General features: G+C 35.0%; 2 protein-coding genes across 3 annotated transcripts in view; one reads left to right on the forward strand and one right to left on the reverse strand.

Moving 5' to 3' along the window:
- Epg5 (ectopic P-granules autophagy protein 5) overlaps positions 1–17,338 on the forward strand; it is a 35,734-nt gene extending 18,396 nt beyond the window's left edge. Inside the window, exons 23-40 of one of the 2 annotated variants that reach the window (XM_085207362.1) lie at positions 1,157–1,209; positions 1,464–1,550; positions 1,958–2,081; positions 2,639–2,833; positions 3,418–3,543; positions 3,619–3,780; positions 4,060–4,231; positions 9,554–9,709; positions 10,074–10,234; positions 10,766–10,930; positions 11,346–11,473; positions 13,126–13,307; positions 13,990–14,087; positions 14,557–14,692; positions 14,964–15,141; positions 15,449–15,537; positions 16,202–16,349; positions 16,556–17,338. In XM_085207362.1, the coding sequence (XP_085063488.1) occupies positions 1,157–1,209; positions 1,464–1,550; positions 1,958–2,081; positions 2,639–2,833; positions 3,418–3,543; positions 3,619–3,780; positions 4,060–4,231; positions 9,554–9,709; positions 10,074–10,234; positions 10,766–10,930; positions 11,346–11,473; positions 13,126–13,307; positions 13,990–14,087; positions 14,557–14,692; positions 14,964–15,141; positions 15,449–15,537; positions 16,202–16,349; positions 16,556–16,778 (2,583 nt within the window). In that variant the 3' untranslated portion in view covers positions 16,779–17,338. The remainder of the gene's footprint in view (positions 1–1,156; positions 1,210–1,463; positions 1,551–1,957; positions 2,082–2,638; positions 2,834–3,417; positions 3,544–3,618; positions 3,781–4,059; positions 4,232–9,553; positions 9,710–10,073; positions 10,235–10,765; positions 10,931–11,345; positions 11,474–13,125; positions 13,308–13,989; positions 14,088–14,556; positions 14,693–14,963; positions 15,142–15,448; positions 15,538–16,201; positions 16,350–16,555) is intronic. The other variant, XM_085207363.1, reaches the window with a different exon arrangement.
- A 4,465-nt stretch (positions 17,339–21,803) lies between these two features.
- LOC146540153 (peroxisomal membrane protein 11C-like) lies at positions 21,804–25,488 on the reverse strand. The gene is made up of 4 exons (XM_085207364.1): positions 25,417–25,488; positions 24,463–24,627; positions 23,117–23,301; positions 21,804–22,294 (listed from the first exon to the last, which is right to left on the reverse strand). Exons 1-4 carry the CDS (start codon positions 25,471–25,473, stop codon positions 22,036–22,038), a joined length of 666 nt encoding a protein of 221 aa, XP_085063490.1. The 5' UTR covers positions 25,474–25,488; the 3' UTR covers positions 21,804–22,035.
- Positions 25,489–26,527: the final 1,039 nt, after the last annotated feature.

The following is a 26,527-nucleotide window of genomic DNA, read 5'->3' on the forward strand; positions in this document are numbered from 1 at the left end:
ACGTGAATTTTGCTCTAAATAATTTAAACGCCTACTGACGTCACTCAATGTATTTTGCAAAAGTGTAATTTCCTTGACAAGCTCATTAATAGTGTCGGTCTTCTCTAATACTATTTGCTTTATATCTTCATATTGACCGCTGATAAAGTTCATTGAGCCTCTCACCTCCACAAGTTCCTCCTTAACTACCTTCAATTCGTCAGATAGCAATTTGGACATAGTTTGCTTCATATCTACCATAAAAGCTTTAATCTCGTCCCTTATAATCTCGCGTATCTCATTTTGTATTACTGGGATTTCAGGAACTTCTTGGGGAGACGAGAGCGCTACTCGTTTCTTCGTACGATAACTCACATTTGAACTTTGATTAGGACTTAAAGAATCACGTACAGGCGTATTATCATTTCTCAATCCCTTAGAGGTCCTACAACATAACGGACAAATCCAGTTTGCCTTGTTATTTGCAAAACTACCACGGTCAGGCAATGATTGAAGACATGTGCTATGGAAGCTACTTTTACATTTCGTGCAAACAATACGTTCACCACTACTGTTATTGTTGTTACAACAAGCCCATTCAAAACGTCTCGGTGACATTATTTTTCTTATAGATTTATAATTTCTGAGATTTTATAAGTTAGAAACCAGAATATAAGACTAATATTTTATAATGCAGCTCCATCTATTGGCATCTTGTCGCACTACACAGTTGTCGTATGATGAATTGATAAATTTTATATTTACAAAGTTATTTTGTTCATGGATTACCACTGATTTAATAAATAAGTTGTTGGCCATCAAATAATAGCAAAACACTGACTTTTGGACACAAGACTAGCAAAATAGTTTGTTAAAAAGCACTGACATGACTTGATGCAAACTTGATTGAAACCGTCTTTATAGTCCACTGATTACTAAGAAAACACTTCTACACAATAATCACACCGTAAATAATTAGTTTTACTAAGATTTACACTGGTAATTTAACCATATACAATATTTTAACAAAACATTCACAAGAGCTGTTTATTGGCAAACCTACCCCGAACTACCTTCAATTATGATTCTCTAATGTGTAACCACTGTAGTGTAACAATTATCATTTCTGTTTTTTATCATATTAGTATTTGCTTAAGTATGTTGTTTTTGATAATAGGAAACAGAATGGTGTATTTCAGCTGGAGCTGAACAAGGGCAGGAAGATAACAGGTACCATGACATTTTTTTTTAAATTTTGCCATTTTAACATTTACTAGACATTTCACACGAAATTTAAAATATTAATCATATATTTATATATTTCATAGCATAAACATCATCTTCACGCTGTATCCTAAATAATATCCCATTTCTTCAAGTGGGGTATGAACCCACAACCGGAGGCAATTATAGTTACACTTTGTGCCCTTGCGCCACGACTGGCGTCTAATTATTTTATAAAGATATAATGATTTCTTTTGCAGACGCAGTTCTCGTCTCGCCATTCGTCACCTGTCGCGGCCGAGGCCCTATGTAGCGCGTCTCACATCTATTATCAGTTCTTTGGGCGGGTAAATTTATTATTATATTAATTTATTACTTTAATCATTGTAAATGCAACATAATTCAAGCTAATAGAGAGTGTCCTATGTCTTACCATTGGATTCTCTCTGCATACTCTTCATATGTGAGATATAGCGTGGAGCTGTAAAGATAAAATATCTTTTATTTTTAAAGAATACACAGTATAACCTTTTTGATTATTATACTTCAAAATGTTATGTCACAAATTCTTTGTCGCCTCCATTCTTTGTTGCACAATATCGTACTTCGTGAACCTTCGATGTTCATTTTAACATGTTACATGGTTCATGGCCCCTAAAGCGTATATATATCTAGCATAAATGTAACTCACATAAAAACAAGTAATGAACTGACTAAATGACTGAACAAATAACATAAATATTTCATATATCAGGCGCATAGGTCGTGAAGCATACGCGTTGGAAGTAGCGGAGCGCGCGTACCGAGCAGCTGCCTTCACATCGCGGTATGCCCCCGCGCACGACGCTGTCACTGCACTAGTGTCCAACATTGCTCAGGTATATTTGTTGTTTTTGTGTTTTTATTTTGGGTTTGTTTAGTGTAAGTGATAATTTTATTTTAGATTTTTACTACATAAGTAAGAAGTTATTATGTTAGTTAGTTAGTTATGTAAGCGTTTTTGTACATACTCAAATATTGGATTTGGCACCCATAACACAATACATTCAATCAAGTATAAACTGACCGAAGCAGGATATCTTATAAACATAAAATTATTATATTTAATGGTTATTTATTTTTGACATTTTTAAAATGTCATTCCACACTTAGAAAAGAAAAATATTTATTTAAAAATGTATAAAAATGTGAAAGTATGCTTTTTATAACTTATTTATGTTGTTAACATGTCTGTAGGGAAATTTTTATAAATTTTCGCTACCCAAAGATAATACTTATACTTATGCCCAAAGATACACTGTATGTTAATTATTTTGACATTCTTAAAATGCTATTCCACCTAGGAAAGAAAAAAATAATCAATAAAAAAAACAAAAAGAATAAATAATAAATCAAAGGTAAATAATTTTAAGTTTAGTAATTTGAATGAATACAGAGGTTCATAAGCGTAGACAGCAAGACGGCATCCGAGTACCTGTCGCGGTGGGTGTGTGGCACGGGCGCGCAGCAGCGGCTGTGCAGCGCGCTCGTATCGCCTCGCCGCCTGCCACCCGCCACGTGGCCGCGCCTTTACGCCACCGTGCTCGCGCTGCCCGTCGATCCTCATGTGGCTTTTAGTTTTTTGTCTAAGGTATGTTTAAATTTTAATTGTGTCCGTTTATATTTCTATTTCTTCGCTCTGGTGTCGAAGCAAAGCGCGGCGTTGAGTTCTGCCAGTTCTACCAGATTTCGGCAGAAAGTGGGGAACGGAGTGTCTTACCACTAGATACACTCTGCCTGTCGTACTGTGTACGGGATACATCGTGAAGCTGATTTAATTTAATTAAAATTTTTATTATTTGTATTATTTCTTAGTATCTGTATACGTGGTCCGCATTTATGGTTTGCTAGATTATAAATTCAGTGGGTTTATTAAAATCCGTTTGATTCTCACTTTGGTAAAAAAAGGAAACGCAACATTGAGTTCTGCCGCTCAACAAGCCATATTTCGAAAGTTGACCGTAAAAATATGGAATTATCAATATTTTGCAATTACAGACACATAAACGGCAATATTATATATTTGGTGATTTCTACGATCTCTGTCCGTGTTATATATTTGAAAAATTAAAAATTTACTTAGAAGAACAGTCTGTCGCCTAGAAATCTCCATATTTCAAACAAAATTAACATTATTAATATCAATTCTATATAAACTAATTACTTCCCATCTAGTTTGACATGTCAAGATGGGCATCGAGTGCAGACTCCTCGCAGCGCAGTGAAGTGTTAGAGTCACTAGTGAAGGCAGCTCTGCGCATCGGACCAGACCCTTCTCCACAGTATATGGTATTGTTAGAGGTAATGTATCATTTATATATAGATTAATTTTTGTGTAAATTGCCATTAAATATTAATTACAATCTCTGTCTTCAGATACTAGACAAACAATCAGGTGCAATAGTGCGTAAGAAGGAACTCTGCGCGCACACGCTGCGGTGCGCGCACGCCAGCGTCAAGTGTCGTCTGCCGGCGCCATATTGCGCGCACTTACCCGATGTTGCGCTTACCTATGCTGATATGATGCATTTTGATCAGGTAGGCTTTGATGTTATATTTTTTTATTATTATTAAACTATAATCGTGGATGAAAATTAATTAAATTATTAACAAAAAAAGTTGCAAGCTACGATTCGTGCACGCCAGTGCCAAGTGTCGTCAACCGGCGCCAAATTGCGTACACCTTTCCGTTGTTGCCTTTACTTAAGCTGGTATGATGCATTGTGATCAGATGAAAATGGTTTTTTATTAAACTATATCTCACTATACTATATTAAACCTATATGAAGAATTCAGAGGAACATTTAAAACGCACAGCTAGGCCATCTCCTCCGCGAGCTCGGCCTCATCTTCTGGGAGGCGCGAAACTCCAAAGACATCAACACGGCGCAGTACGCACAGTACGCGCCGCACTTCACGAGCACATTGTATAACTTGCTGAAGGGGTTCGTCGCTTTGGCTCTGTCAAGGTCTTATGAGCCTGAGAGAGGTGGGTATAAAATATTCCGTGTGTTTTTAGTTTATTTTTCGACTAAAAACGAATATAGTAGTTTTATTTCTTATATGTGATATATTTTAAACAGTTGCTTTTGATTGAGTACAGCACGACGTATTTTTAAGTCTGTTTATCTATCAAAATAATAATTTTCCTTTTAATTTATTTATTTTTGACTTTAAGTATCATCGTGTTCGTAAAATTATGAATAAATAATACAATGTTATTGGTGAACCAATTTTATTATAAATACTATTAGAAAAAAAATATAGTATTTAATTTAATTAATTTTTTTATGCAAACCGTCGTTGTGGGATCGGTTTGCACTCAAAGAAATGATTTATTTTCAAGTAAATCGCTCTGGAAACAAGACAAAGTGCAGCGTTGACTTTTGTCACTCAACACGCAATATAATGGACATTTCACTAAAAATTTGAAAATGAAGTGTCTTTACTGTACAATTCGAGGGTAGGTGCAAAAGTGACAACAGCTGATTTTAGAGCTCTCATAATTTATTAATTTTTAAAATAGTTTTTACAAGTGTTTACTATATAAAAGTAATGAGTTAAGTTGTCTAACCTGCCAGCAGTGTGATTCCTTTAAAAAAATATCCATCATTCTATAAGAAGTATAATTGTGTGTTACAAGTGACCTTAAGTAACCTTGAAGCAACTGTGTATTACGTACTGTATATTCTTTAAGATATTCTCAAGCACTACTATGGAGTCTATTAAGCACTCGATTGATGAGCTGACACAGCACTTCAATTTTCAAATGGCTGAATTTCAAAAAAGTTTAAGCAATGCAAACAACACGGCAAGCCCAACAACTAACATTACAGCACAGTTCAATACTTTTAGATCTTTTGTGTTGAATGCTCTGGAGGGGCTTCAGCTTCAGGTGCAGATTCTTACTAAACAGTATGACAACATGGAAATGCGAAGTCGTAGAAAAATATTGTTATTACATGGTGTCACTGAACAAAGCAATGAGGACACTGCATCGCAAGTGATCCAGGTGCTGACCAAACAACTCAAAGTCTCAGATTTCTGTACAGATGACGTCAGTAGATGCCAGCGCCTGGGTAAAATCTCCCCAGGGAAGTCAAGGCCCATTTTAGTCAAGTTCAGAGACCAATCGCTTAGGAATCGAATATGGTACTCAAAATCAACACTTAAGAACACAGGTATCACTCTCTCTGAATTTCTAACCAAGGCCAGACATGAAACTTTTATGCTGGCAAGACAGCGGTTTGGTATCTCTAAATGCTGGACAAAAGACGGCTTTGTAATTGTTATTGGCCCGGATGGTAAGCGTCATACTATAGTTCGCTGTGCGGAACTTGATTGTATATCCACCAATTTGGAACCTCGAATTCAAGGCACATGCGCTCCCACTACTGTCAAGTTAGCTGCTGCAACCAAGCCAACTGTTCGTCCAATGAGAAGAGTTGTAAAAAAGTAACCTGTTTGTTTACGCTTCTGTTTCACAGATTTAGTGAAGTTTTTACTATTAAGTTGTATGCTTTCTTTCTTTCTTTAGTCCACACTTATCTACTATTTGTTTGCTTCTTAATATTTAATAATGTTGTTTATAGTTAACTATATGTAAGTTTACCCACTACTTTCATTTTCTTTTTATTAAGCGATATAAACAAACGCAATAATGACAGTCGACATCTACATAGTGATAGATAATATATGTCGCTAAAATCGTCTCGTTATACGATAACTAGTCTTGTTTATTTATTTTATTTTTCTTATAGTAGTAACTTTAAAATACTGCTGACGGTTGGATAAAGTGTCGCATTACAGTTCTAATTTATTTAATATTATTTTATATATATTGTCATTAATATTTATATTATCTATATGTATATATATTTAAATATAATATAATACATACTTTTATAATATTTGTGTATTAATATTAAATTATTGTTAGTATGCATAATAATGATAGTGTTTATAGTGGTAGTATATCTGATAATTCTTTTCACCAGTGCGTTTCTACAACATCCGACGATAGTTGTCATAGCATATCTGATCTCTCTGATCTGACACCAAACTTAAAATTTATTCAAAAAATTTTAATGTAGTCCATATCAATGCGCAAAGCATACCAGCCCATTATCCAGACCTCCTTGACTCATTTAAAGTAAGAGATGTTCATGCAGTACTCGTATCAGAGACATTTCTCAAACCCAGTTTACCATCAACTGCATATGCCCTACCAGGTTTTCATCTGATACGAAACGATAGGACAGGGAAAGGTGGAGGGGGAGTAGCTATTTATCTTAGGAGCCACATTCCCTTTTCAATATTGGATAAATCGCCTTCAGCTTACTCAAATTCATCGGAACATATCCTTATAGAGGTCCTGTTTGGCACTCTTAAGATTTTACTGGGTGTCTTTTATAGTCCCACCATACATGTGAATTATTTTGATTCGTTCGAGATTCTTTTAGAAAAATATGTGCCAGAAGTTGACCACTCCATCATAATGGGCGACTTTAACACATGTCTCATTAAGAAAGACACACGCGCAACTCGGCTTAAAACCATAATTAATAGCTCTAACCTAAATATCCTTCCGACGAATGCAACCCACCTCTTTCCTGGTTGTGTGCCATCCTTGCTGGACCTCATGGTTGTCTCATCAAAAGAGCGCGTAGCTACCTTCGGACAAATCTCAGCAGAAGCGTTCTCCTATCACGACCTCGTTTACCTATCGTACAAAATACGACCACCCAAGCTAAAGCCGTCGGTAGTGATGCGAAGATCCTTCAATAACATCGACAGCGAAAAATTCATGAGTGATCTTAGTCGTATCGACTGGGATTGCATTTTTAATGCAGGTACTATCGATGATAAATTAAATATTTTTAATTCCATATTAATTGAGCTTTTCGACATTCACACGCCGCTCCGACCAATAAAAATAAAACATCTCCCTGCTCCGTGGTTAACGCAAGATATTAAGATACTTATGGTTAAACGCAACACTGCAAAGTCCAAATATAAAATGAATCCTACGGATGCAAATCTTCAGAGGTACAAAAAACTACGGAACAGATGTAACAAGGCTTGCAGAGATGCGCGACGTAACCATATTTTTTCATCTATAGACCCCAGGAGTCCTGCAAAAACTTGGAAATTTCTGAATGCGATGGGAATAGGAGGTAGGCGCACTAGGCATACATCAATCTTAAGCAACTGCATGGATTTAGACTCACTGAATAATTTCTTTACGAATGTCAATAAGATGGACGACAACACTAAATTAAACACCCTTCAATCACTGTCACTACTTCCGAATCCTTCACCTCCTTTCCTTTTCACACCCATCTCTACGGCACAAATCCGTAAGCACGTGATAGCCATTAAATCGGATGCTACTGGCTATGATAACATTAGTCGTCGTATGATTATGTTATCACTTAATTATGTTCTTCCTGTCTTATCCCATATCTTTAACTTCTCCCTTTCGTCCAGTGAATTTCCTGATGCTTGGCGCCATGCACTAGTGATCCCTATCCCAAAAACATCCAAAACGTCCAATCCAAAATCCTTCTCTAACCATAGGCCGATTTCCGTTCTTCCCTTCCTGTCCAAAGTCCTAGAACGTATTGTTCATGAGCAACTATATCTATTTTTACATAATAATAATATCCTGTCCCCTTTCCAATCAGGTTTCCGCCCTGGACATAGCACAGTAACTGCACTTAGTAAAGTCTGTGATGATATTCGATTCGGTATTGACAACCAGCAAGTTACTCTACTTGTTCTGCTAGACTTTTCAAATGCCTTCAATTCTGTTGACTTTGATATATTGCTAGCCATATTAAAGTCTATAAATTTTTCCTCAACAGCTACTGAATGGTTTTCTTCATACCTTCGCGGCCGCAGACAGAGTGTCATACTGGATGGTAGACAATCCTCACTAAGCCATATTAGCGCTGGCGTGCCTCAGGGTGGTGTGCTGTCTCCTCTCCTTTTTTCCATTTTCATTAACACTCTCACTCTACATATATCGTCTTCTTATCATCTTTACGCTGATGACTTACAAATTTATACAACCGTAGCCACGAGTGAAATTTCTAGTGCGGTTGCTAAAATTAACTCCGACCTTCAGTTAATAAGTATCTGGTGTAAATCATTTGGGCTTTCTTTAAACCCACATAAATCCCAGTTATGTATTTTTGGAAACGCTAAGCAACTGTTTAAATTACATGTACCTTTACCATCGGTTTCGCTTGATGATATATGTTTAGAGCCTAGTGAGAGTGTTGTGAACTTGGGGATGAGAATGGATAGCACTTTTTCCTGGTCACCCCGCGTTTCTGAGCTTAGTCGTAGGGTTTTCTCTGCCTTGGGGGGACTAAGAAGATGGAAGAACCTCTTACCATTGAAAACCAAAATATCCTTAGCCCACACTCTTCTCCTTCCCATTCTAGATTACGCCGATTCTTGCTATCTGGATTTGTCTCAGCAAATGCTTAATAAGCTCGAGCGTTTGCAAAATACTATTATAAGATTTATATTTGGAATTAGAAAGTACGACCATGTGTCACAGTTTCGTGCTCAACTGAAATGGCTCTCAATAAAACACAGGCGTAATCTACATTCCCTCACTCTCCTTTATACCATCCTTTATCATCCTATTACTCCTTCTTACCTTAAAGAACGGTTTAAGTTCTTGGGGTCGAATTCCCTTCATGTCCAATGTCTCCGTTCCCGCACTGACAATCTCCTTGAAGTACCTCTGTCCCGATCAAAATGCTATGGCGACTCCTTTACTGTCAAGACAGTAAAGCTCTGGAATGAGCTGCCGGTGAATATTAGAAAATCTCAGACGGTTTCAATATTTAAACGTCGTCTTAAAGAATACTACCTGGAACAGTCCATAAACTGATTTTATAACACTTAGTTTATGTATGAATATTTGTGTATGTATGTATATATGTATCTATGTATGTATATATGTGTATTTATGTTTATATATGTGTATGTATGTATTAATTTATTTATGTAAGTTTATTTAGGTATATGTTTGTAAAAGATATTTTAAGTAATACTGTACTTTTTGCACCGTTCTGCATTTGTGTTTTATATATCCTGTATTGTCGGTTGCCTGTAAGAGATCGCTCTTAGCGATAAGGCCGCCATTGCACATTGATCTTATATGTACTGTGTATATCAAATGTATATTCCAATTGTAAAAGTGCAATAAAGTGTTATTATTATTATTATTATTATTACTGTACAAGTTCCTCTGTCTACCCTTTACATGCATATATTCTTTAACTCTTCCCAGTGGCGTACTACTCGACATCAGCACTCCACGAGTCGTGGGGCGCGTGGATAGCGCCCAGCCCCGTCGCGCCACTCACTCCGGATGGCGAGGACGACGTCGCCGCCAAGTACTGCGACGCCGTGCTCATGGTGATGCAGGCTGTTACCGGTGAGTGTGGTGAGAGATCTTTTACTGGTGTATGATGTGGTCCTGATATTTTTATAGTAGCGACGCTCACAGTGCGTATAGTATATAATATAAAATAGATAAAATATAGTATAAAATTTAAGAAAATACTTTGTATAATTTGTCATCTTTAATATATCAACTTATATATTAAAAATTAAGAATATTTTCCGTCTGTGTGTAATACATCATAATATTAATTGTTTACATAAAAACGCTTACATTTCTGTTTTCTGCACTCCAGTCGTCTGTATAATTTATAGCTATCAAATTTCATACTACTCTGTCCGCGACATTTACTACAGACTTACTAGAACAGATAGACCAGCATACTAATTCTGTGTTGATATCCCAGATCGCTCGGGCCACGTGCTCCGCTACGTGTGGCAGTGGGCGGTGATCGCGGCGCTGGGGCTGGAGAACAAACCGCTGTGTGGGACCATGCTGTCGAACCTCGCGCGCCTGCCCTGGAACCAGCGGTGGTTCCATGTGGAGTGTTTGCTCGTGGTGCCCAAGGTGATCTTGAACTTTGTTGTCTTCTAGTATTTAGCGAAGGGATTGGCAGTCAAGTGTTACAAAACTTCATTGCACTCTTTGCTTATTAAAGAGATGTGGCGTGTTTTATAGTGAAATACAATGCCGCGTTATATTTTAATAGGTAACCACAACAATCTTCCGAAATTTACTAAATTTTATTACTAATGTACTAAGGTAAATAATGCACAAAATCTTAGCATTTTCATAATATTATATATTGGCTTTACAACGGTATATTTTGTATACAGTTATAAAGCCATTGCTAAGTAACTGGTGTAAAATTAATAGACCTCTCTTTTCTAATAATTTACAGACTTCTCTCTTTTTTCTTACAATCACAGGAGTAACATGATTATGCTGCGGATAGAAGGCCTCTCAATACGAAAAATGCTTAAAAACTCTTATTCTTACAAATACAGTATATGTTTTTTTTTTGTTAATTATATATGATATGGACATGACATGGACACACATCTTTTGTGTATATTAAATTTTATTTATCTTCAACAGATAACAGAAACAGGCACATCACTACTACAATCGTGGTGTAGTAACGTAATGCGATATATCAGAGCGGAGGATTGGCTCAATGGTGCCATAGATGAACAAGTGCCCGCTCATCTTGTGTCTATATTGAAAATATTGACGGACAAACAGATGGTGTTGCCAGATGAGGTAAACATTTATTAAAATGGGGAAAAATTAAGGAAAAAAATAAAATAATGAGTATAAGAGGTGTCTGGAACAGGGTTAAAAACAATGCTGTCTGGAAAAAGATAACGTCATTTCTAATAATATTCCCAAGAAACTATAAAAAATGTGCTTTATAGTGTAATGAAATGTCAAGTTATATTTTATACACCTTATTTGCCTAATAACTGTCAAAGTAACCACCATCCAAATTTTATATTCCATTATAGTACTCACGAAGATTTGGCTACTTTCGCCTTCCCCTGTAAGTCCATCTTTTGAATACCATAATTTCGAACGTGATGTGTTCATCACTTTTAATGGGTAAATATTACTGTAATAAGTAAAAAGTGTTACTGCATACTTATTCAATTTGATGATTTTGTTTCAATTCTTACAGGCATTGGAAGAAGCATGTAAACTGCCTTGGCATAGGCTACCTAATATTGCTGTAGAAGAAGCTTTCGAGACTTACTTCATGGATTTTTACAGTACTACTTTGCCATATCACGAACAACCGCATTTTAGGTACTGTAAAAAAATTACCTTTAATCTTACTATTTTACAGACTGTTTTTATCTTCACCACTTTATATGAAAGCACTGCTTAAACTATAATAGATTGATACGATTATTTAAAGATTATTGTGATTTTGCCAAAAATATTTATATTACAACGATAAAAATATTTTTCGAAACAAAATAAATAATGAATTTATCGTTGTAAAATAAAATGCCAAATGTTAAGAACAACACACGCAGACACAAAGTCACTTATTCACGAAATTGAGTTGCAAAGGTGTTGACGGTGAAGTTGAACGTTGTTTAGGTAATTGTGTAAAATAGGACGAGAGATATCCCTTTCTCATTCTGGTATGTTTTTTGAGAATGAAAAGTTGCAGATCGGCAATGTTTACTAGTATTTTTGTAGTAGTAGGTAATTATGTTATTGGTGACTGTGTCGTCGTAACTGCGTCACACGTAATATGTCTGAACTGTTGAGGAATCTTGATATTTTTTTAGGCGTCGGTTTTTCTTTTTAACCGACTTCTGTAAGAAAGGGAGGTTATCAATTCGACTGTCTTTTTATTTTTTTTATTTTTTTTTTTTTTTTTTTTTATGTTTGTTACCTCATAACTTTTAACTGGGTGAACCGATTTTGATAATTTTTTTTTTATTTGAAAGGTATAGCTTCCCGAATGGTCCCATTTTTTTTTGGTCCATGTCTGACAATGGTATCCATGAGAAAATCACATAAGTCTTAAATTTGCATTAGGCATGTGCGCGACTAATAGCCGAATAACTCAATGTCGCGCCAACCGATTTTGATGATTCTTTTTTTATTTGAAAGGATACACTTCAAGGATAATTTGGTGAAAGTTTGGTTAGGTTTCGATCATGGAATCCGGAGAAATTTGAGAAACTTTGTTTTTTTTGGTAAAAAATTGATTATACTGTAATAGTTACAAGCAAAAACTTTTTAAATTGATGTCAGAAGTGAGATTCCTGATGGTTGCATTTCTTTTCAACCAACCTCAAAAAAGGGGATGTTCTCATTTTCAACCAACTTCAAAGAAGGGAGATTCCCAATTCGCCCGAATACTTTTTATGTATGTTCTTGTCAATATACCAAAATGTTACTTTGCACAAAAATAATACCTAATTAAATGAAGTTTTATATGGGACAACCACAACCACTCGTTGACAACCACTACCACCACCATCACCACTCGTTTAAGAAGCATCATTTTAAGATTTACCCATCACTTAAAATCGTAAAATAAATTAATTTTTAACAAAAACAAAAACCGACTTCTAACAACGAACTAAAAAGTGAAAAATAATTTTACAAAGATTTTATAATTTTGAAGTCGGTGCCAAGTAAAACAAACAGGCTTAGTAATTAGATATTGTAGTAAAGGTATTGTAGCATTAGCTTGACACCGACTTCAAAATTATAAAATCTTTGTAAAATTATTTTTCACTTTTTAGTTCGTTGTTAGAAGTCGGTTTTTGTTTTTGTTAAAAATTAATTGCCTTATGTTGTTTTTGCCTTATGTTGCTCCCGTACAGGAGCGGAGGCGCTTCCACTCTGTACAAGTATAATACAAGTACACCTAGTGGGTGTTAGTGACGAATCACATATATGTGAAATATATACACATCACAATGTTCTTCCAGGGTAATGCTATCAATGTGCATGCTGGTGGTGGCCGAGCAGCGTTCAACGCCGTGGGGTCAGCTCGCGGCGGAGAGGCGCGCGCGCTGTGTGTCGCAGTGGGTGCGCGCCGCGCTCGTTCCCGCGCTCAAGGCGCACGTGGCCGCCTACACCGCTTACTTGTTGCACGTGTTCACTCATTTGGGTAAGTGTGCGTGTGTGTGTGTGTACAGCTGAGTATGTGCATACTGATTTGAGAAACTGTTTAAAAAAACTTTTATTTTGTGACACTATAAAAAATTACCTGAGGCCAGTTGTGGCGCAGGGGCACAAAGTGTGTCTGTAAAACCGACTGGTTGTGGGTTCCATCCTCAATTGAGGACATGAAATATTTATTTTAAAATTATATTTCCATTTTCTTCGCTCTGGTGATGATGTAAAGCGTGTTTTTGAGTTCCGCCTCTCAACACGCAATGCCTCCAGGATTCAGGAGAAATAGGGAAGGGAGTGTCTTAACACTAGGTTCCCTCTGCCTACGCTGCCACAGCGTGAAACTGATAAAAAAAAATTACAAATTGGTTACAAACTTGGACATAGAGCACTAAGGGCAGTTATGTAGCGGTATGCAGAATAACATTCTACAATCATGTACATATAACAATGAATGTATGTTAACGCGTGTGTATGTATGTGTGCGTGTTTATGTTTTAATATCAGAAAGTCAATATTTTATTAGTATACTATGAGTCACACCTTTTTTTGCTAAGTCTAATTTTAACCAATTTTTTTAATTAGAAAAATGAATGGAATTTTATGTCCCTATAAAGGTTATTGGAAAAAGTAATATTGGAAAATCAATAATTAATCCTGTAATATTTTAATTGCAGCTCCACATCTGGAAACCTCTCATGGTGAATTAGAAGCACTAATAGGACGAGCTCTCGCCATCATGAGTATGGAACCGGCAGCTGGAATAGCTTTACCTGTAAATATATACTTTTAAGCTAATATAGACATTTTAATTAATTTATTACTAACCATCAACTTCGATTTGAATAAGAAAATGCTACCTTGTAAGACTTTAGAAGGTAGCATTATTATTTATATTTTGTAGCGCATCGCCTGTCTGTAAGTGTGACGGCTGTGGGTTCGATTGTCATTGATCATTGATTGATTGTTGAATTCTATTATAATCTAGGCCAGTCGTGGCCAGTGGCACAAAGTGTGACTGTAATATTGACTGGTTGTGGGATCCCGACTCGAGGAGATGAAATATTTATTTATATTTCCATTTCCTCGCTCTGATGTCGAGGTCCGTCCGTTCCGCTCCGTTCCCCACTTGAGATGAGCTCTAACTCAAGTGGGGAACGGAGTGTCTTAACACTAGGTTCCCTCTGCCTACTCTGCTGTGTGCAGAATACAGCGTGAAGCTGATTTATTTTATCAAAATCTAGGTATGGGAACAGTGGATGCAAACATGTTCCCCTAAAACCCGTCGTGCGTGCGCGTCCGCCGTCGCTTGTCTTACCTCTATAGAATATTTTGCAGCTCTCGCGGATGCTGTTGCTAAAGGCGTTATGAATGAAAAAGGTACATTTAAATTATTATTATTAAATTTATAAATTATAAAAATATGAAAAACATAAAATGTGGTTGCTTGTCCTTGTTTTTTCCATTGTATGAAAAGATTAGGAATATAAAATAATTCCTTCCAGGACTGTCTATAGTAAAATTCCTAGTAAAAAAATATGTAGCTATGTCTCAATTTTAAGGCTTTAGAGAGATACAATACGAGTACAATGTTTTTTTTACTCAATTCAAAGTTAAATTTATCATAAATATATTTAAAATTGAAACATAGACGGTGCAAACTGGCGAGACATTTCACCCCGATGGGAGCAATGCTCGTGGGCTGAAAGCGGCGCCCTAATATTGCGCAAGCGTCTGCACGCCGCCTATGCGCTGCTGCACGCGCGCTCGCTTGTGCCCGCCACACTGCGACAGATATTCAGATCGTTGATCAACACTGACGTTGACTTGTGAGTATTGGCTTGTAAAATACGGTCGACGAGTCGTGGCCGCCCTGAAATTAGCTGTAGGCTATGTATGATAAAAAAAAATCACAAAGCTTAACTTCACGGCCACGAGTCGACGATCGTACTATAATATTTCTGTCTTTGGAATGTCTTATAATCAACAAATTAAGTGCAAAAGTATTTTGGGATAATCATAAAAGAAGATTTTAAGAAGTTTTCAATATAAACATGTTTTAAAATCGAGTAAAACAGATTATAATTATGCATTATGTTATTGCAGTTTTATACACATATTTAATTTACTTTCCAGTAACGAAAACCAAATCATAATATCTCTATGGATATGCGCAGCGTGTCGCATAGCAGTGCAATGTACGACTGGTGCCAGCAGCACTGGAGGTACAGTAGTTAATTATTATTTAGGCTAAACTAAACAAAAGTAAAGTAATAAGTAAGTAGTAACCGTTCTAAGGTTTTATATAGAGTATAAGCTTCACTTAATCACAATATACCCTTGATACATTACAAATTAGAGTTAACATGAAATTATTTGTAGTACAGGTAAACTTGACTTATATAATATAATAATAATAATAAGTTTTATTTTAATTCCATACAGTGATACATTTATAATTACAAAAAAATTTAATCATTGTTATATATTTAGATTTAATAAGTTTTGTTATTATTTAATTTATAGATTATTATATTTCATGTCATTTTAAATTATTAATTATTTTAATTGTTTGTTAATTGTATGGACCACTTTCGGGTAAAAGCCTCCCCCAAGGAATGCCACGACTCTATCCTTAACTGTGTCCAGCGAACTTCCGCCCACCATCGCTACTATTTCGTCTACCCATCTGGTTTTTGGTCGACCTCTTGCTCTGGAACCTCTTGGCCCAGGACCAAACTTGACTTATGTAATTAAAATGTAGGTTATTATTTTTAAATTCATCCTTCTGAAAGGATAAGAAGGATTACAAAGGATTCTAAATGAAAATCTGGCAAAAAGTACTGCAAAAGAATGTATTCGAAATTCATAAATTTCTAATTTTAATAGGCGCAGGACTCGAGGAAGAGGCAGGTGAGGAGGCAGAGAGGCGGGAGTGTGCGGAGGCGGCGCGCGCTATGTTACTGCGTTGGGCTGAACAGCGACGATCTTTGCTTCAGTTGGTTTCGATGCATGCTGCACATTGTCCTACTGCTCAGTAAGTATTTTATTGTTTTTTTTTGTGTTATTTCGTTTTTTTTTTCTAGTATTTAGTTGATGATGCCATGTTGTAGAACTTTGCGTTACAATTTGTTTCTACGATTCTATTATAAAGGTTAATTTAGAAGATATACAGAAATTCTAGTGTCTCCTAGGGACATCATAAATTGTACGAAATTCTTAACTAACATAATATATCTACAGACACCGTCTCCTCTGCCGTCTGGCGCTATGCATCATATCACCATCAGACGCCACTGCACGTTCCTACGAAACAGCGTGTGCAAGCGCAGGACTATCCTCGGACGCAGCGGCGTGGGGACGTGCGCGCTGCCCGCGGTCCCTCCCGCGACTGGCGGCGAGGCTGCACCCCGCGCATGACCGATACTTCTCGCTGGAGCTAGCGCTCATGCCCGAAGTAATATAGCGCCCAATGCCGCAACCCTACTGGGCATGTCTTAAATTCTCGCTTAGGAAGTCTTAACGTGGATGGGACTTCGATGGTATTAGAGATAGTGTCCACATGTTTATTTACTTTTGATGCCTAGATGTATGTTTGATTTCAGGAAAATATAATGCGGCGGTATTAGCAAGTTTTAAGTTTATTTAGTGGATCAATGTGGATGCGACGTCGATGATATTAGAGTGGAAAGGGTATCCTTGTGTTTATTTACTTTTAATAGCTAACTTTTTTATTTTAGGAATTCATAATATGTATGTGTTATCCTCATGTTAGTTTACCAGTTTACTTTTAAAGATATATTTTATTATGCAAGACATCTCAGATAACTAAATGTACAACTTGTCTACAAAAACGAAAAAATAATACAATTTGAATCAATTATACCGAATCACTAAATAATAGTGTGATGTTGTGTATCGATGAAAAAAAAATTGGTAAACCAGTGGCGGACTAACCCCGTCGGAGGCCCGGGGCGGTGTCGATGAATGAGGCCCCTTCCCCCCCGCCCACATACACACACAACCCCCCCCCCCCCCCCCCGTGTAAAAAAAATTTATATATCACATTTTTTTTCATGTACAAATTAGTGTGTATGCTTACTTATAGTATAGAAAAATAAAATACTAAATATCAAAAGTGTAGAATTTAGCAAAAAATTCCTCGTGTCTTCGAGATAAAAAGACGAATTGGAATAACAAAAGAAGCTATCATCCGTGTAAATAACGTATAGAAGAAAAAAGGAATTTGTATCAAAACCGAAATAAGAATGGTACGAGCACTCATATTCTCTATTACTACCATTTGATAGATAGGTACAAGTGGAAGCAGATCATCTGCTCTAGATGTAAAACCTGATCATTCTCAAATTCATTGTAAATTTCTACCAGATTATCTAGTACTACAGCCAGAGCGTCATCTGAAGCTTCCATCATAAGCTTAGTTCCAATATAGATAGTAATTTATCATCATGAGCTAGTTCACACGCTATAGTAATATTAGTTCCGCGTATAAAATAAAATAGACTGAGATCCCAGGACCCTAGTAGACCTACGTCATTTTAGTAAAGCTGAAATTTTGAAGATTAATAGTCTAATAAGTAGGTAAGAGTGTAAGCGTACTTACTAACTTGAAAGTGAGGCCCGTTCAAAGATAGCGCCAATTTAAGGTACACGCTCACCTACGTTAAAGTAAAAACTATATTTTTGAGAAAAATGTAAAAAATATATATATTATAACCCTGGTATAACCCTTTACGTAGGCTTTACTCTTGCCAGACGTCCTAAAGATTGTTTTTTGATATTGGGACAAAATACGTTTACTTCTTCTACTTCTTCTTGGCATTAATCCCGTGCTGAGGGTTCTTTTGGAAGAACGTATTCGCGACGGCCAGATCAGACGCAATATAGGTACTCAGAATATTTTCTCCCTCTGTATTACGAAGTCCGTATATAAAACCCCCGTGAACATGTTCATACGGTTCAGCAGCCTTACTGACGTGACCGTTCAAGTCTTCCCCAACAACAAACAAGCATTTCGGTAGACGGTATAGCAAGTAGAACCTCTTCATTCTGCTTTCAGAATGACTCTTTTTTGGACACGCTACAGCCGGCCTGCGGCGCATAGGCACTAATTTAGTTTGTAGTTACGCCTTCAATCAGCACCCTTATACGCATCAAGCTATTGCAGCGACCATCAGCTTCAAGAAGCCACTTCTGAAGCTCTTCAGAAAGAACTACTGCCACACCGTTTTTACCGCCGCCTTATACCCGGTGTATATAAGGCGGTAACCCTGTCCGTTATTGCGAGGCTTATTGCCCTTCCAGCAAGCGTCCTGGAGGAAAGCACACTGGACCCGAAGTCTTATAAATACATCTGCGAGTTCTCTGCATCGTCAGGTTAGAGAGCCAATATTCCACGTTGCAAAGCGGAGTTTCTGTCTGGGTACTAGCGTTTTAAGCGGTGTTCGTACTTGACACGTTGTTGCGTTTCATATTAACGGCGGTTTTTAAATGGAGCAACTGCCATTTGACTTCCAAAACCACTTTGAAAAATTACGCTATAATTTTACATATATTATTTATGGACTATTTTAAGACCCCTTATAAGCACCCAAACCAATCTGATGGCTCAATCATCCTCCCCTGTAGAGATGTACCTTTATTTTGCGCTACTTCTGGAAGGGCCCCACTTTCAGGTTAGTGAGTACGCAATCTTTTATAAAATGACGTCGGTCTGGAGGCCCTAGGAACTTGAAGTAAAAAACTACGAAACTGGAAACACATGCAACCTAAATAGACATTAGAAAGATAAAAGTAATTTTAATTAATATAATGTAAACTACCGGTACAGGCTGCATTAATCCTTGTACTTATTTGTTTGTTGGAGGCCCCCTCCAATCTCAAATTTCCCCTTAAGTAGATACTATGCGTTTTTTCAAGGGCTTATTTAGGATTTGACCAAGGGAATTTGCACCATTTGGAGGCCCCCCTGGACCCGAGGCCCGGGGCGGACCGCCCCCGCCGCCCCCCCCCCCTTAGTCCGCCACTGTGGTAAACCTACCATCGGATACTACACGGGAACTAATATAATTATAAAAAATAATAAACAATGTCAAAAATATATGTGTCAATGTTGTTATAATCCAACTGTCTTTGTCTCCTTAGAAAGAGTAATTGCAATGAGGACTTTAAATATGGACTGATATGGATTGTTTGAAATGAGGTATTGAATATTATTAGATATATACAAAAGAATCTGACTTACTTAACGTCTGTCTACTGTGTTCGATTATACAGTTGTATAAGTGTATTATCATTATTTGATACTACCTTCCTATTATATTAGTGCTATAGATAAAGAATATTCTATATTTAATATTCTGATGTAATTTCGTAAATGTATATTATTGTATATAAATAATTTTGTTACGATTTCTTTTAAATATTATTCTTGTCAGTAAAGACTCTGTGGTCTCAATTTAGTCATTGTTTGCCTAAATCTAAAAAAATATTTAAATATTATTTTTTGTTATTTTATTTAGTAATAAATTTTATTATTTTTTTCTCACTCTAAGCGCATTATAGAGTAGTCTTTTTAATCTTGGAAAACTGATCATATCATTCAGAAATGTAATGATAAAATTGAATTAAATTTGTAGTGGACTATTTTAATAATATATTGTAATATACACTAATTATTATGAAAATAAATCAGAACCTAAACTTAAATATCTATTGTACTTTTTAAATCTTCTTAATAGTTCATTAAAAAAAATCATTCATTAAAAAAAATAGAATTAAAGTCGTAGTAAGCTATAGTTGCAAAAATAGTGTAATTTTTAATTTTCTCGGCCTAGATAATACTCTCTCACTCTCTCTGTAAATATATGTCCATTCAGACGATAAAAATATATATTTTTTAATATTTGTTAAATGTGAAGAAGGCTATTTAGGACAATTAATTATTGTTATAAATAGACTACATACTTAAAATTGCGTGTTACTTCGAATATAACAAATTATCTGTGATTGTTTACTAACATTGTATATTATGTACATAGAAAAAACTGTTTGTTCTTTTCCTTTATTAAGTTCTCGTATTAGTTTTTTTAAAGAAAATTTTTCAATATCCGACCCTTTAAAGATATTCTGTATTAGGTAATCATATTACTTTTTTATGTTCAAAGTATAAAAAAATATTTAAAGAAACAAATAGTTTGAGTTAAATTATTTACTTTCATTCTCATTTTAATGTAACTGTCCAATTATAAATCATTGTCCATTTTATAATTGAACTATTTTATTTATAGTTGATTTTCACTGAATGTCTTCATAAATTACTAAATATTACAATAAAGATACAAAACGTACTAAAATAATTAAGCTGAATTAAGTAGATGACAAAGAATGTCGATAATTATATAGATTACTAGCGGACGCGCGCAGCTTCGCTTGCGTATTTAGGGGTGAATTCTAATAAACTATGAAACATGTGTTCAATGAAATATTTTTAAGAGTCTAAATTTCAAATTTTATAAAAATCTGTGGCGTTTTAAAGATTTTTCCAAACAAACTTTCAACCCCTTATTTGCACCCTTAGGTGGTGAATTCTAGAAAACCATGAAACACATGTTCAATTAAATATTTTAAGAGTCTAAATTTCAAATTTTATAAAAATCGGTGGCGATTTAAACATTTTTCCACACAAACTTTCAACCCCTTATTGGCACCCTTAGGGGGTAAATTCTAAAAAACCGTGAAACACGTATTTAATTAAATATTTTTAAGAGTCTGAATTTACAATTTTATAAAAATCGGTGCAGATTTAATTTTTTTTCCATACAAACTTTCAACCCCTATTTCACCCCTTTAGGGTTAAAATTTTTCAAAATCCCTTCTTAGTGGATGTCCAGATTACGAAAGTAAACATCTGTCCAAATTCCACGTTTCTACCATCAGCGGTTACGGCTGTGCGTGCGTCTTACCTCAGTCAGTGAGGACAAGTCCTTTTATATATATAGATAATTGACTCAAGCTTTACCTTTCGACTAGGTCGCGTTACTTTGCTCAAATTAAATAAAAATATATGTTTCCATTCATGTTAAATATTATTATTCTAAGTAAAAGAATTTGATTTTATGAGAAAAATATTTTTTTAGTGTCAAAACAAGTCTTGAAAACAATGTCAAATTCACTGAACTATATTATCTATATACTTATCTCAATAAATGTTGAAAAATATAATTTTGTTTTATTCATGATTTTGTAAAATGATAATTGATATTTTGATTAGGATCAAACTTATGACCGTATCTAGTTTTAGGCAAAACTAAACGGGGGTATTCTTGTACTATAATATAATAAGTAAACAACTACACATTAATTCATGATAAAGTAAGTGAAGTCATTTGTTTATAAAGATTAGATAAATTATATTATTGAGCCCTTTATAAATTTCTATTAATAATTTGTTATATTTAGTAAAAACATATATTTTAGAAAGATTTATTCTAATTCTAGGTATCGAAGATATTTTAAAGTGATTTGAACACGAATTTTTAATGGCATATTTTTTTAAATGTAAGATCCGGATTGCATTAATTCACAACCCAAAAACTGATACAATAAATAATATTTACAATAAACTTTGAAGTTAATACTTTTTTTTACATAGAAAATATCACATTTCACTCACAACATACTCGAATATCAGTTACGAAAACTCATCGAGGAACCAATTGCTTTGCCCGGAAATGTATAACTAAACCTAGAATTCCAGATAACGTGGCAACACCAGCAGCATGAGAATTTTGTAAGGAACTGCCCCACATCCATCCTTTAGGTAGCCAGTTGACCACGTGGATTACGTCGAGAAACATTTTAGTGGTAGTCAAAGTAGCTAGCGTAAACCTCGCCGGGGCGCATTTTGTGTGATTCGGGTCTTTTAGTTTTGCTGCAGCTGCGTGCAATGCTTTTATTGATCTGTAAAATATAATAAAATCAAGGGATTAGAGTTGTACATCTAATATTTATTTAAATTACTTATTTCTGTATTAAATTATGAGGAATTAATTATTTTTTTAAGTTTAAGTCGTGGCGCAGTTGTGTGTAGTTAAAACATGGTTGTGAGTTGTATCCCCACTCGTGGGATGATCGCTAACCTAAATTATTGGAGCAGGAGTATAAATTATTTTATACTTTTCTATTGCTCTGGTAAGATAGCGTGGTTCCTGCGACTCTTCGCTCATTCAGCGAGGTAAAGCAAACTGTTGTTACGTAGTGTCTAATCAAGTAATCATACAGTGCTTGACCACTACGTTGGAGCGCATCACTATAAATAATTTGTCTTAACAGTATTTAGACGTCAGAGCACATGGTGCGATAAGATAATAATAATCTTTCTGATAATATCAATCGGAAAAACAAGTATAATATACCTATGTATCTACTATTTATATTGAAATAGTTTTCACATAGCACGTGCTATACCTATACGTATTAAGTATTGATTCTTGAACCCTTGAATCATTTATTAAACGACGTGGCACGACGACGGCTGTGGGTTCGATCCCATTCCGGGACATTATTTAGCATTTGGATTTCCTTGCTCTGGTAACAAGAGCAATAACAAGAGCAAAAAATAGAAAAATTCAGCAGAAAAGTGGAGAAGTGTGTGTTAACACTAGGTTTCCTCTGCGTACCCTATAATATGCTGAACACAGGGTGAAGCTAAAAATAAAAAAATAACAAATTCGCGTTAATCAAATATATAAATAAATAAAAATAATGTTTTCCATAAATTACCTGACAAATCCCACGAATGAATACAAAGACCAGAACAATTTGTGCGCAGTCATACATTTGTATGCGCTATCTTCGTGCAGTTTCAACACACCAGTGTTTATTAAGAATACTATCTTCTCAGCTTGTAAATAGGCCAGTGTAAATATATTGTTTGTTACACCGAGTGTGCCCCACAATGGACCATCCTATAACAAGAATATTATATAATAGTATATGAGGCCAGTCGTGGCGCAGGGGCTCAAGGTGTGACTGTAATGCGGCGGTTGTGGGTTCGATCGATCACTCGAGGGAATGAATTATTATTTTCATTTCTTCTCTCTGGCATCAAGGCAACCTGCTGTGTGCGGGATAGAGAGTGAAGGTGATTTCTTTTTAAAATTAGAAACCCGCAGCTTATCTCGGCCGAACTATATGATTATTAATTTAACATTATTTAAATATGTTTTGGGAAAATTAGTTCAAATACAAAATATTTTTATTCAAATAAACTATTGTAAGCACTTTTGAATCGTCGTATGAACATTCATAAAAAGCAACAACCGGTGTATGGGCGGTAGGTAGGTAAAGCAGCCTATATGTTGCATATCTTGCAGTGAAAGTCCCATAAAAAATTATTTCAGCTGTTCCGGAGATTAGCCCGAACAAACACAAAGAGAGACGGACAGACAAAAAAACAAATTGTTTGTTTGTGTTTTTGTATCGTATAAATATACACTTGAAAAAACCCAGTTTGTACTTTGAAATTAGAACTGTCTCTGATTTCAAAGTAACTGGATTTTTGTGTGCTCATAAATGACATTGAAGCGTCTGTACACTTCAATTTTATTTATAAGCATAGATTATCTTTACTTTTCTTAGTAATTTTAAAAATGTGTCTAGCTGACAAAAATTAACAAAACTTTTGTAAGAAAAAAAGAGTAGGCCGTCATTGCAGAACGGCACATTGTCTGGCTATAAACTCAACATTTGTGGCGTCAATCCCCTCTGAGAACGAAATATTTTCATTTTTTCTTTCTGGTCAAACGAAAAAGCGAGATGTTAAGGTCCGTAATTTAATTAATAGAGCAATGTCTCGAATTTACTAGGTAAACGTGACTCTTGTGATTTCGATCTCAACTCCTTGAACAGTAATCCAACATTTAAATTATTATCGTCGAGGCAAAGCTTGCGCAGAATTGCGCAGAAAGTGGGGAACGGAGTGTCTTAACACTAGGTTCCCTCTGCCTACTCTGCTGTGTGCAGAATACAGCGTGAAGCTGATTTATTTTAATTTAATTTAAAAAAAAATCAAATCAAAATGCAACAAAATGCACGTTATATTTTTAGAGATAGAAAAAAATACTTACGTCTTTGCCCAGTCCATATTTTAGAAATGCTTTTAACACAGCAGCGTCGTCGAACAATCGCAAGGCAGCTCTGGCAGCGGCCAACTTCGCACTTGCGGAGAGTAACTGATCCCGTTTAGATGTCGCTCCCCAAAATTTCAGCGAATAACACGTTAAAGACACTATCTGTGACATTAAAGAGAGAAATACAAAAAAAATATTATTGGTATATTGTAAAAATACTCTGCTTTTAGCTTATTAACTTCTATTTTTACTAAAACAATTCAATACAATACTAATAATGTCGCTACAATGTTTCGAAACGATTGTTTTATTTCTTTATAATATTAAAATAAGATTCCTGCTGATGTTCTTACGTTAACATTTATGTAACTTCAATAAGTATTACATAAACTGACTACTGAAAGTCACTATTATAGTTTCTTCACATGATATTGACTAATACCGTAAACTCTTTGAATAGTAGGTATATTATTGTAAACATCATTTAGTGTGAGAGCATAGCGTCATCTTTTAAAATAGATCATTAAATTTATCATATTAATTTGTTCTTCGCGATTAATTTAAGAAAATGACGACTTCAATAAGATTTTTGTTATGTAATTCATCCTGTAAGCTTAATTCATATATTTTTAGCGGCTAATAAGTAGTTGTTACTTCTGTATTTCATCACAAAAAATATTCCGATATCTTTGAACGTAACTAACGTAGACAAATTAAACAGTTATTTCTATGTAAACGCACAGACTACATTAAAAACTCCTGTTGCTAATAGACCTATCATGTCAACGGTCCATATTAATCGAAATGGAAACATTGCAGTATTCTATTGCTGTTTTGAACTACTAACAAGGGAGATTTTCAATTACATATACTTATAAAAAACGCAATCATTAAAAGTACACTTCTTAGTAGTTTAAAAGAGCATCGCTGTGTAGGTAGTAGATACGATACCTTATCACGACTGCCGTGCACCAGCAGCATGTCACAGAACTCATCTACTAATTCCATACTGGCTCCGTTAATCAATTCTACTTACAACTACACTACCAATAAAACTAAACAAGATATTGGGATGTGACAAATAAAAATCATTATCTTATGTATTTAGATTAGATAATTCTGATAGTCCATGTCAGGTATCCTGACGTTGTTGGGGCTTAACGAGTTTTGGGCATTTGGCATCAGTGATCGATCGTTGATAGAAAAGAAGAACAGAAGCTATTGTGTTGTAGCGGGAAAATATATTATTTATATATAGAAAGCAATAAATACTTTTTTTTTAACTCACAAGCCGGAAGACGACTGGATCGTCGTTATTCACACAGCACATTCATATTAGATAAACAATATTATATGATTAATTGATTATGTAGCGGAATAAAAAAATCCGAATAAGAATTTCATATTAATTTAAAATTTAATTACATAAGCAAAGTTATTGTAATTAGTAGAGTGCTATGTAAAAAGTTTATAATAACAAATGATTTTAACATTTAAGCAAGTATTATACAGAAAACAACAGCATATTATTAATTACTAACAAACAAGGACTTGTACAAAAAAATAAAGGCAATTGCAATTTTCCACTTAAAAGTAGATACTATCTAAGTACAGAGAACATTTTGTTGTTAAAAAAAAGATACATATTTAAACATTAAAAAAAAGAATAACAAAGCTGCCAATGCCTTTAAAATTACCTACAAAAATAATAATATAATATATATAAATTTATTACATAAACAACATTGTAGTTCTATTTACGTGTAATACGTAATATTTTCCAACAGACAGACAAAGACTTCTATTATATATAAGCCATCTTGCATACCTATTCGTGTAGCATGAAACATTTAAACATAAACAAACCATTCCACTATAGCACCTTTCATAATGTACAGAGTAAATTTGTCTTAATATTACAATTAATCTATTTAATCTTATTTTTTATTATATTATTTAAGATACTTCTTTTTCCACTTTCCGCTCAATTTTTGACACAAAACGCACTTGAATGGCGGAGTTAGTAATTCCAATTCCTATAAATTTGTTTTATTATCAATCA

Source organism: Heliconius melpomene, chromosome 3 (genome assembly GCF_056956725.1).
Source record: "Heliconius melpomene rosina isolate 202511_hmr_F chromosome 3, ASM5695672v1, whole genome shotgun sequence".
Classification (NCBI taxonomy): Eukaryota; Metazoa; Arthropoda; class Insecta; order Lepidoptera; family Nymphalidae; genus Heliconius; species Heliconius melpomene.

What these genes read in the sequence shown, in the direction of transcription:
- LOC146540153 (XM_085207364.1), bottom strand. Translation starts at nt 25,473, where the DNA reads ATGGAATTAGTAGATGAGTTCTGTGACATGCTGCTGGTGCACGGCAGT. An exon ending in TGCACGGCAGTCGTGATAAG is followed by an intron (nt 24,628 to 25,416) that starts GTATCGTATCTA and finishes TTAATGTCACAG; the next exon opens with ATAGTGTCTTTAACGTGTTA. An exon ending in TCATTCGTGGGATTTGTCAG is followed by an intron (nt 22,295 to 23,116) that starts GTAATTTATGGA and finishes TATATTTTACAG; the next exon opens with ATCAATAAAAGCATTGCACG.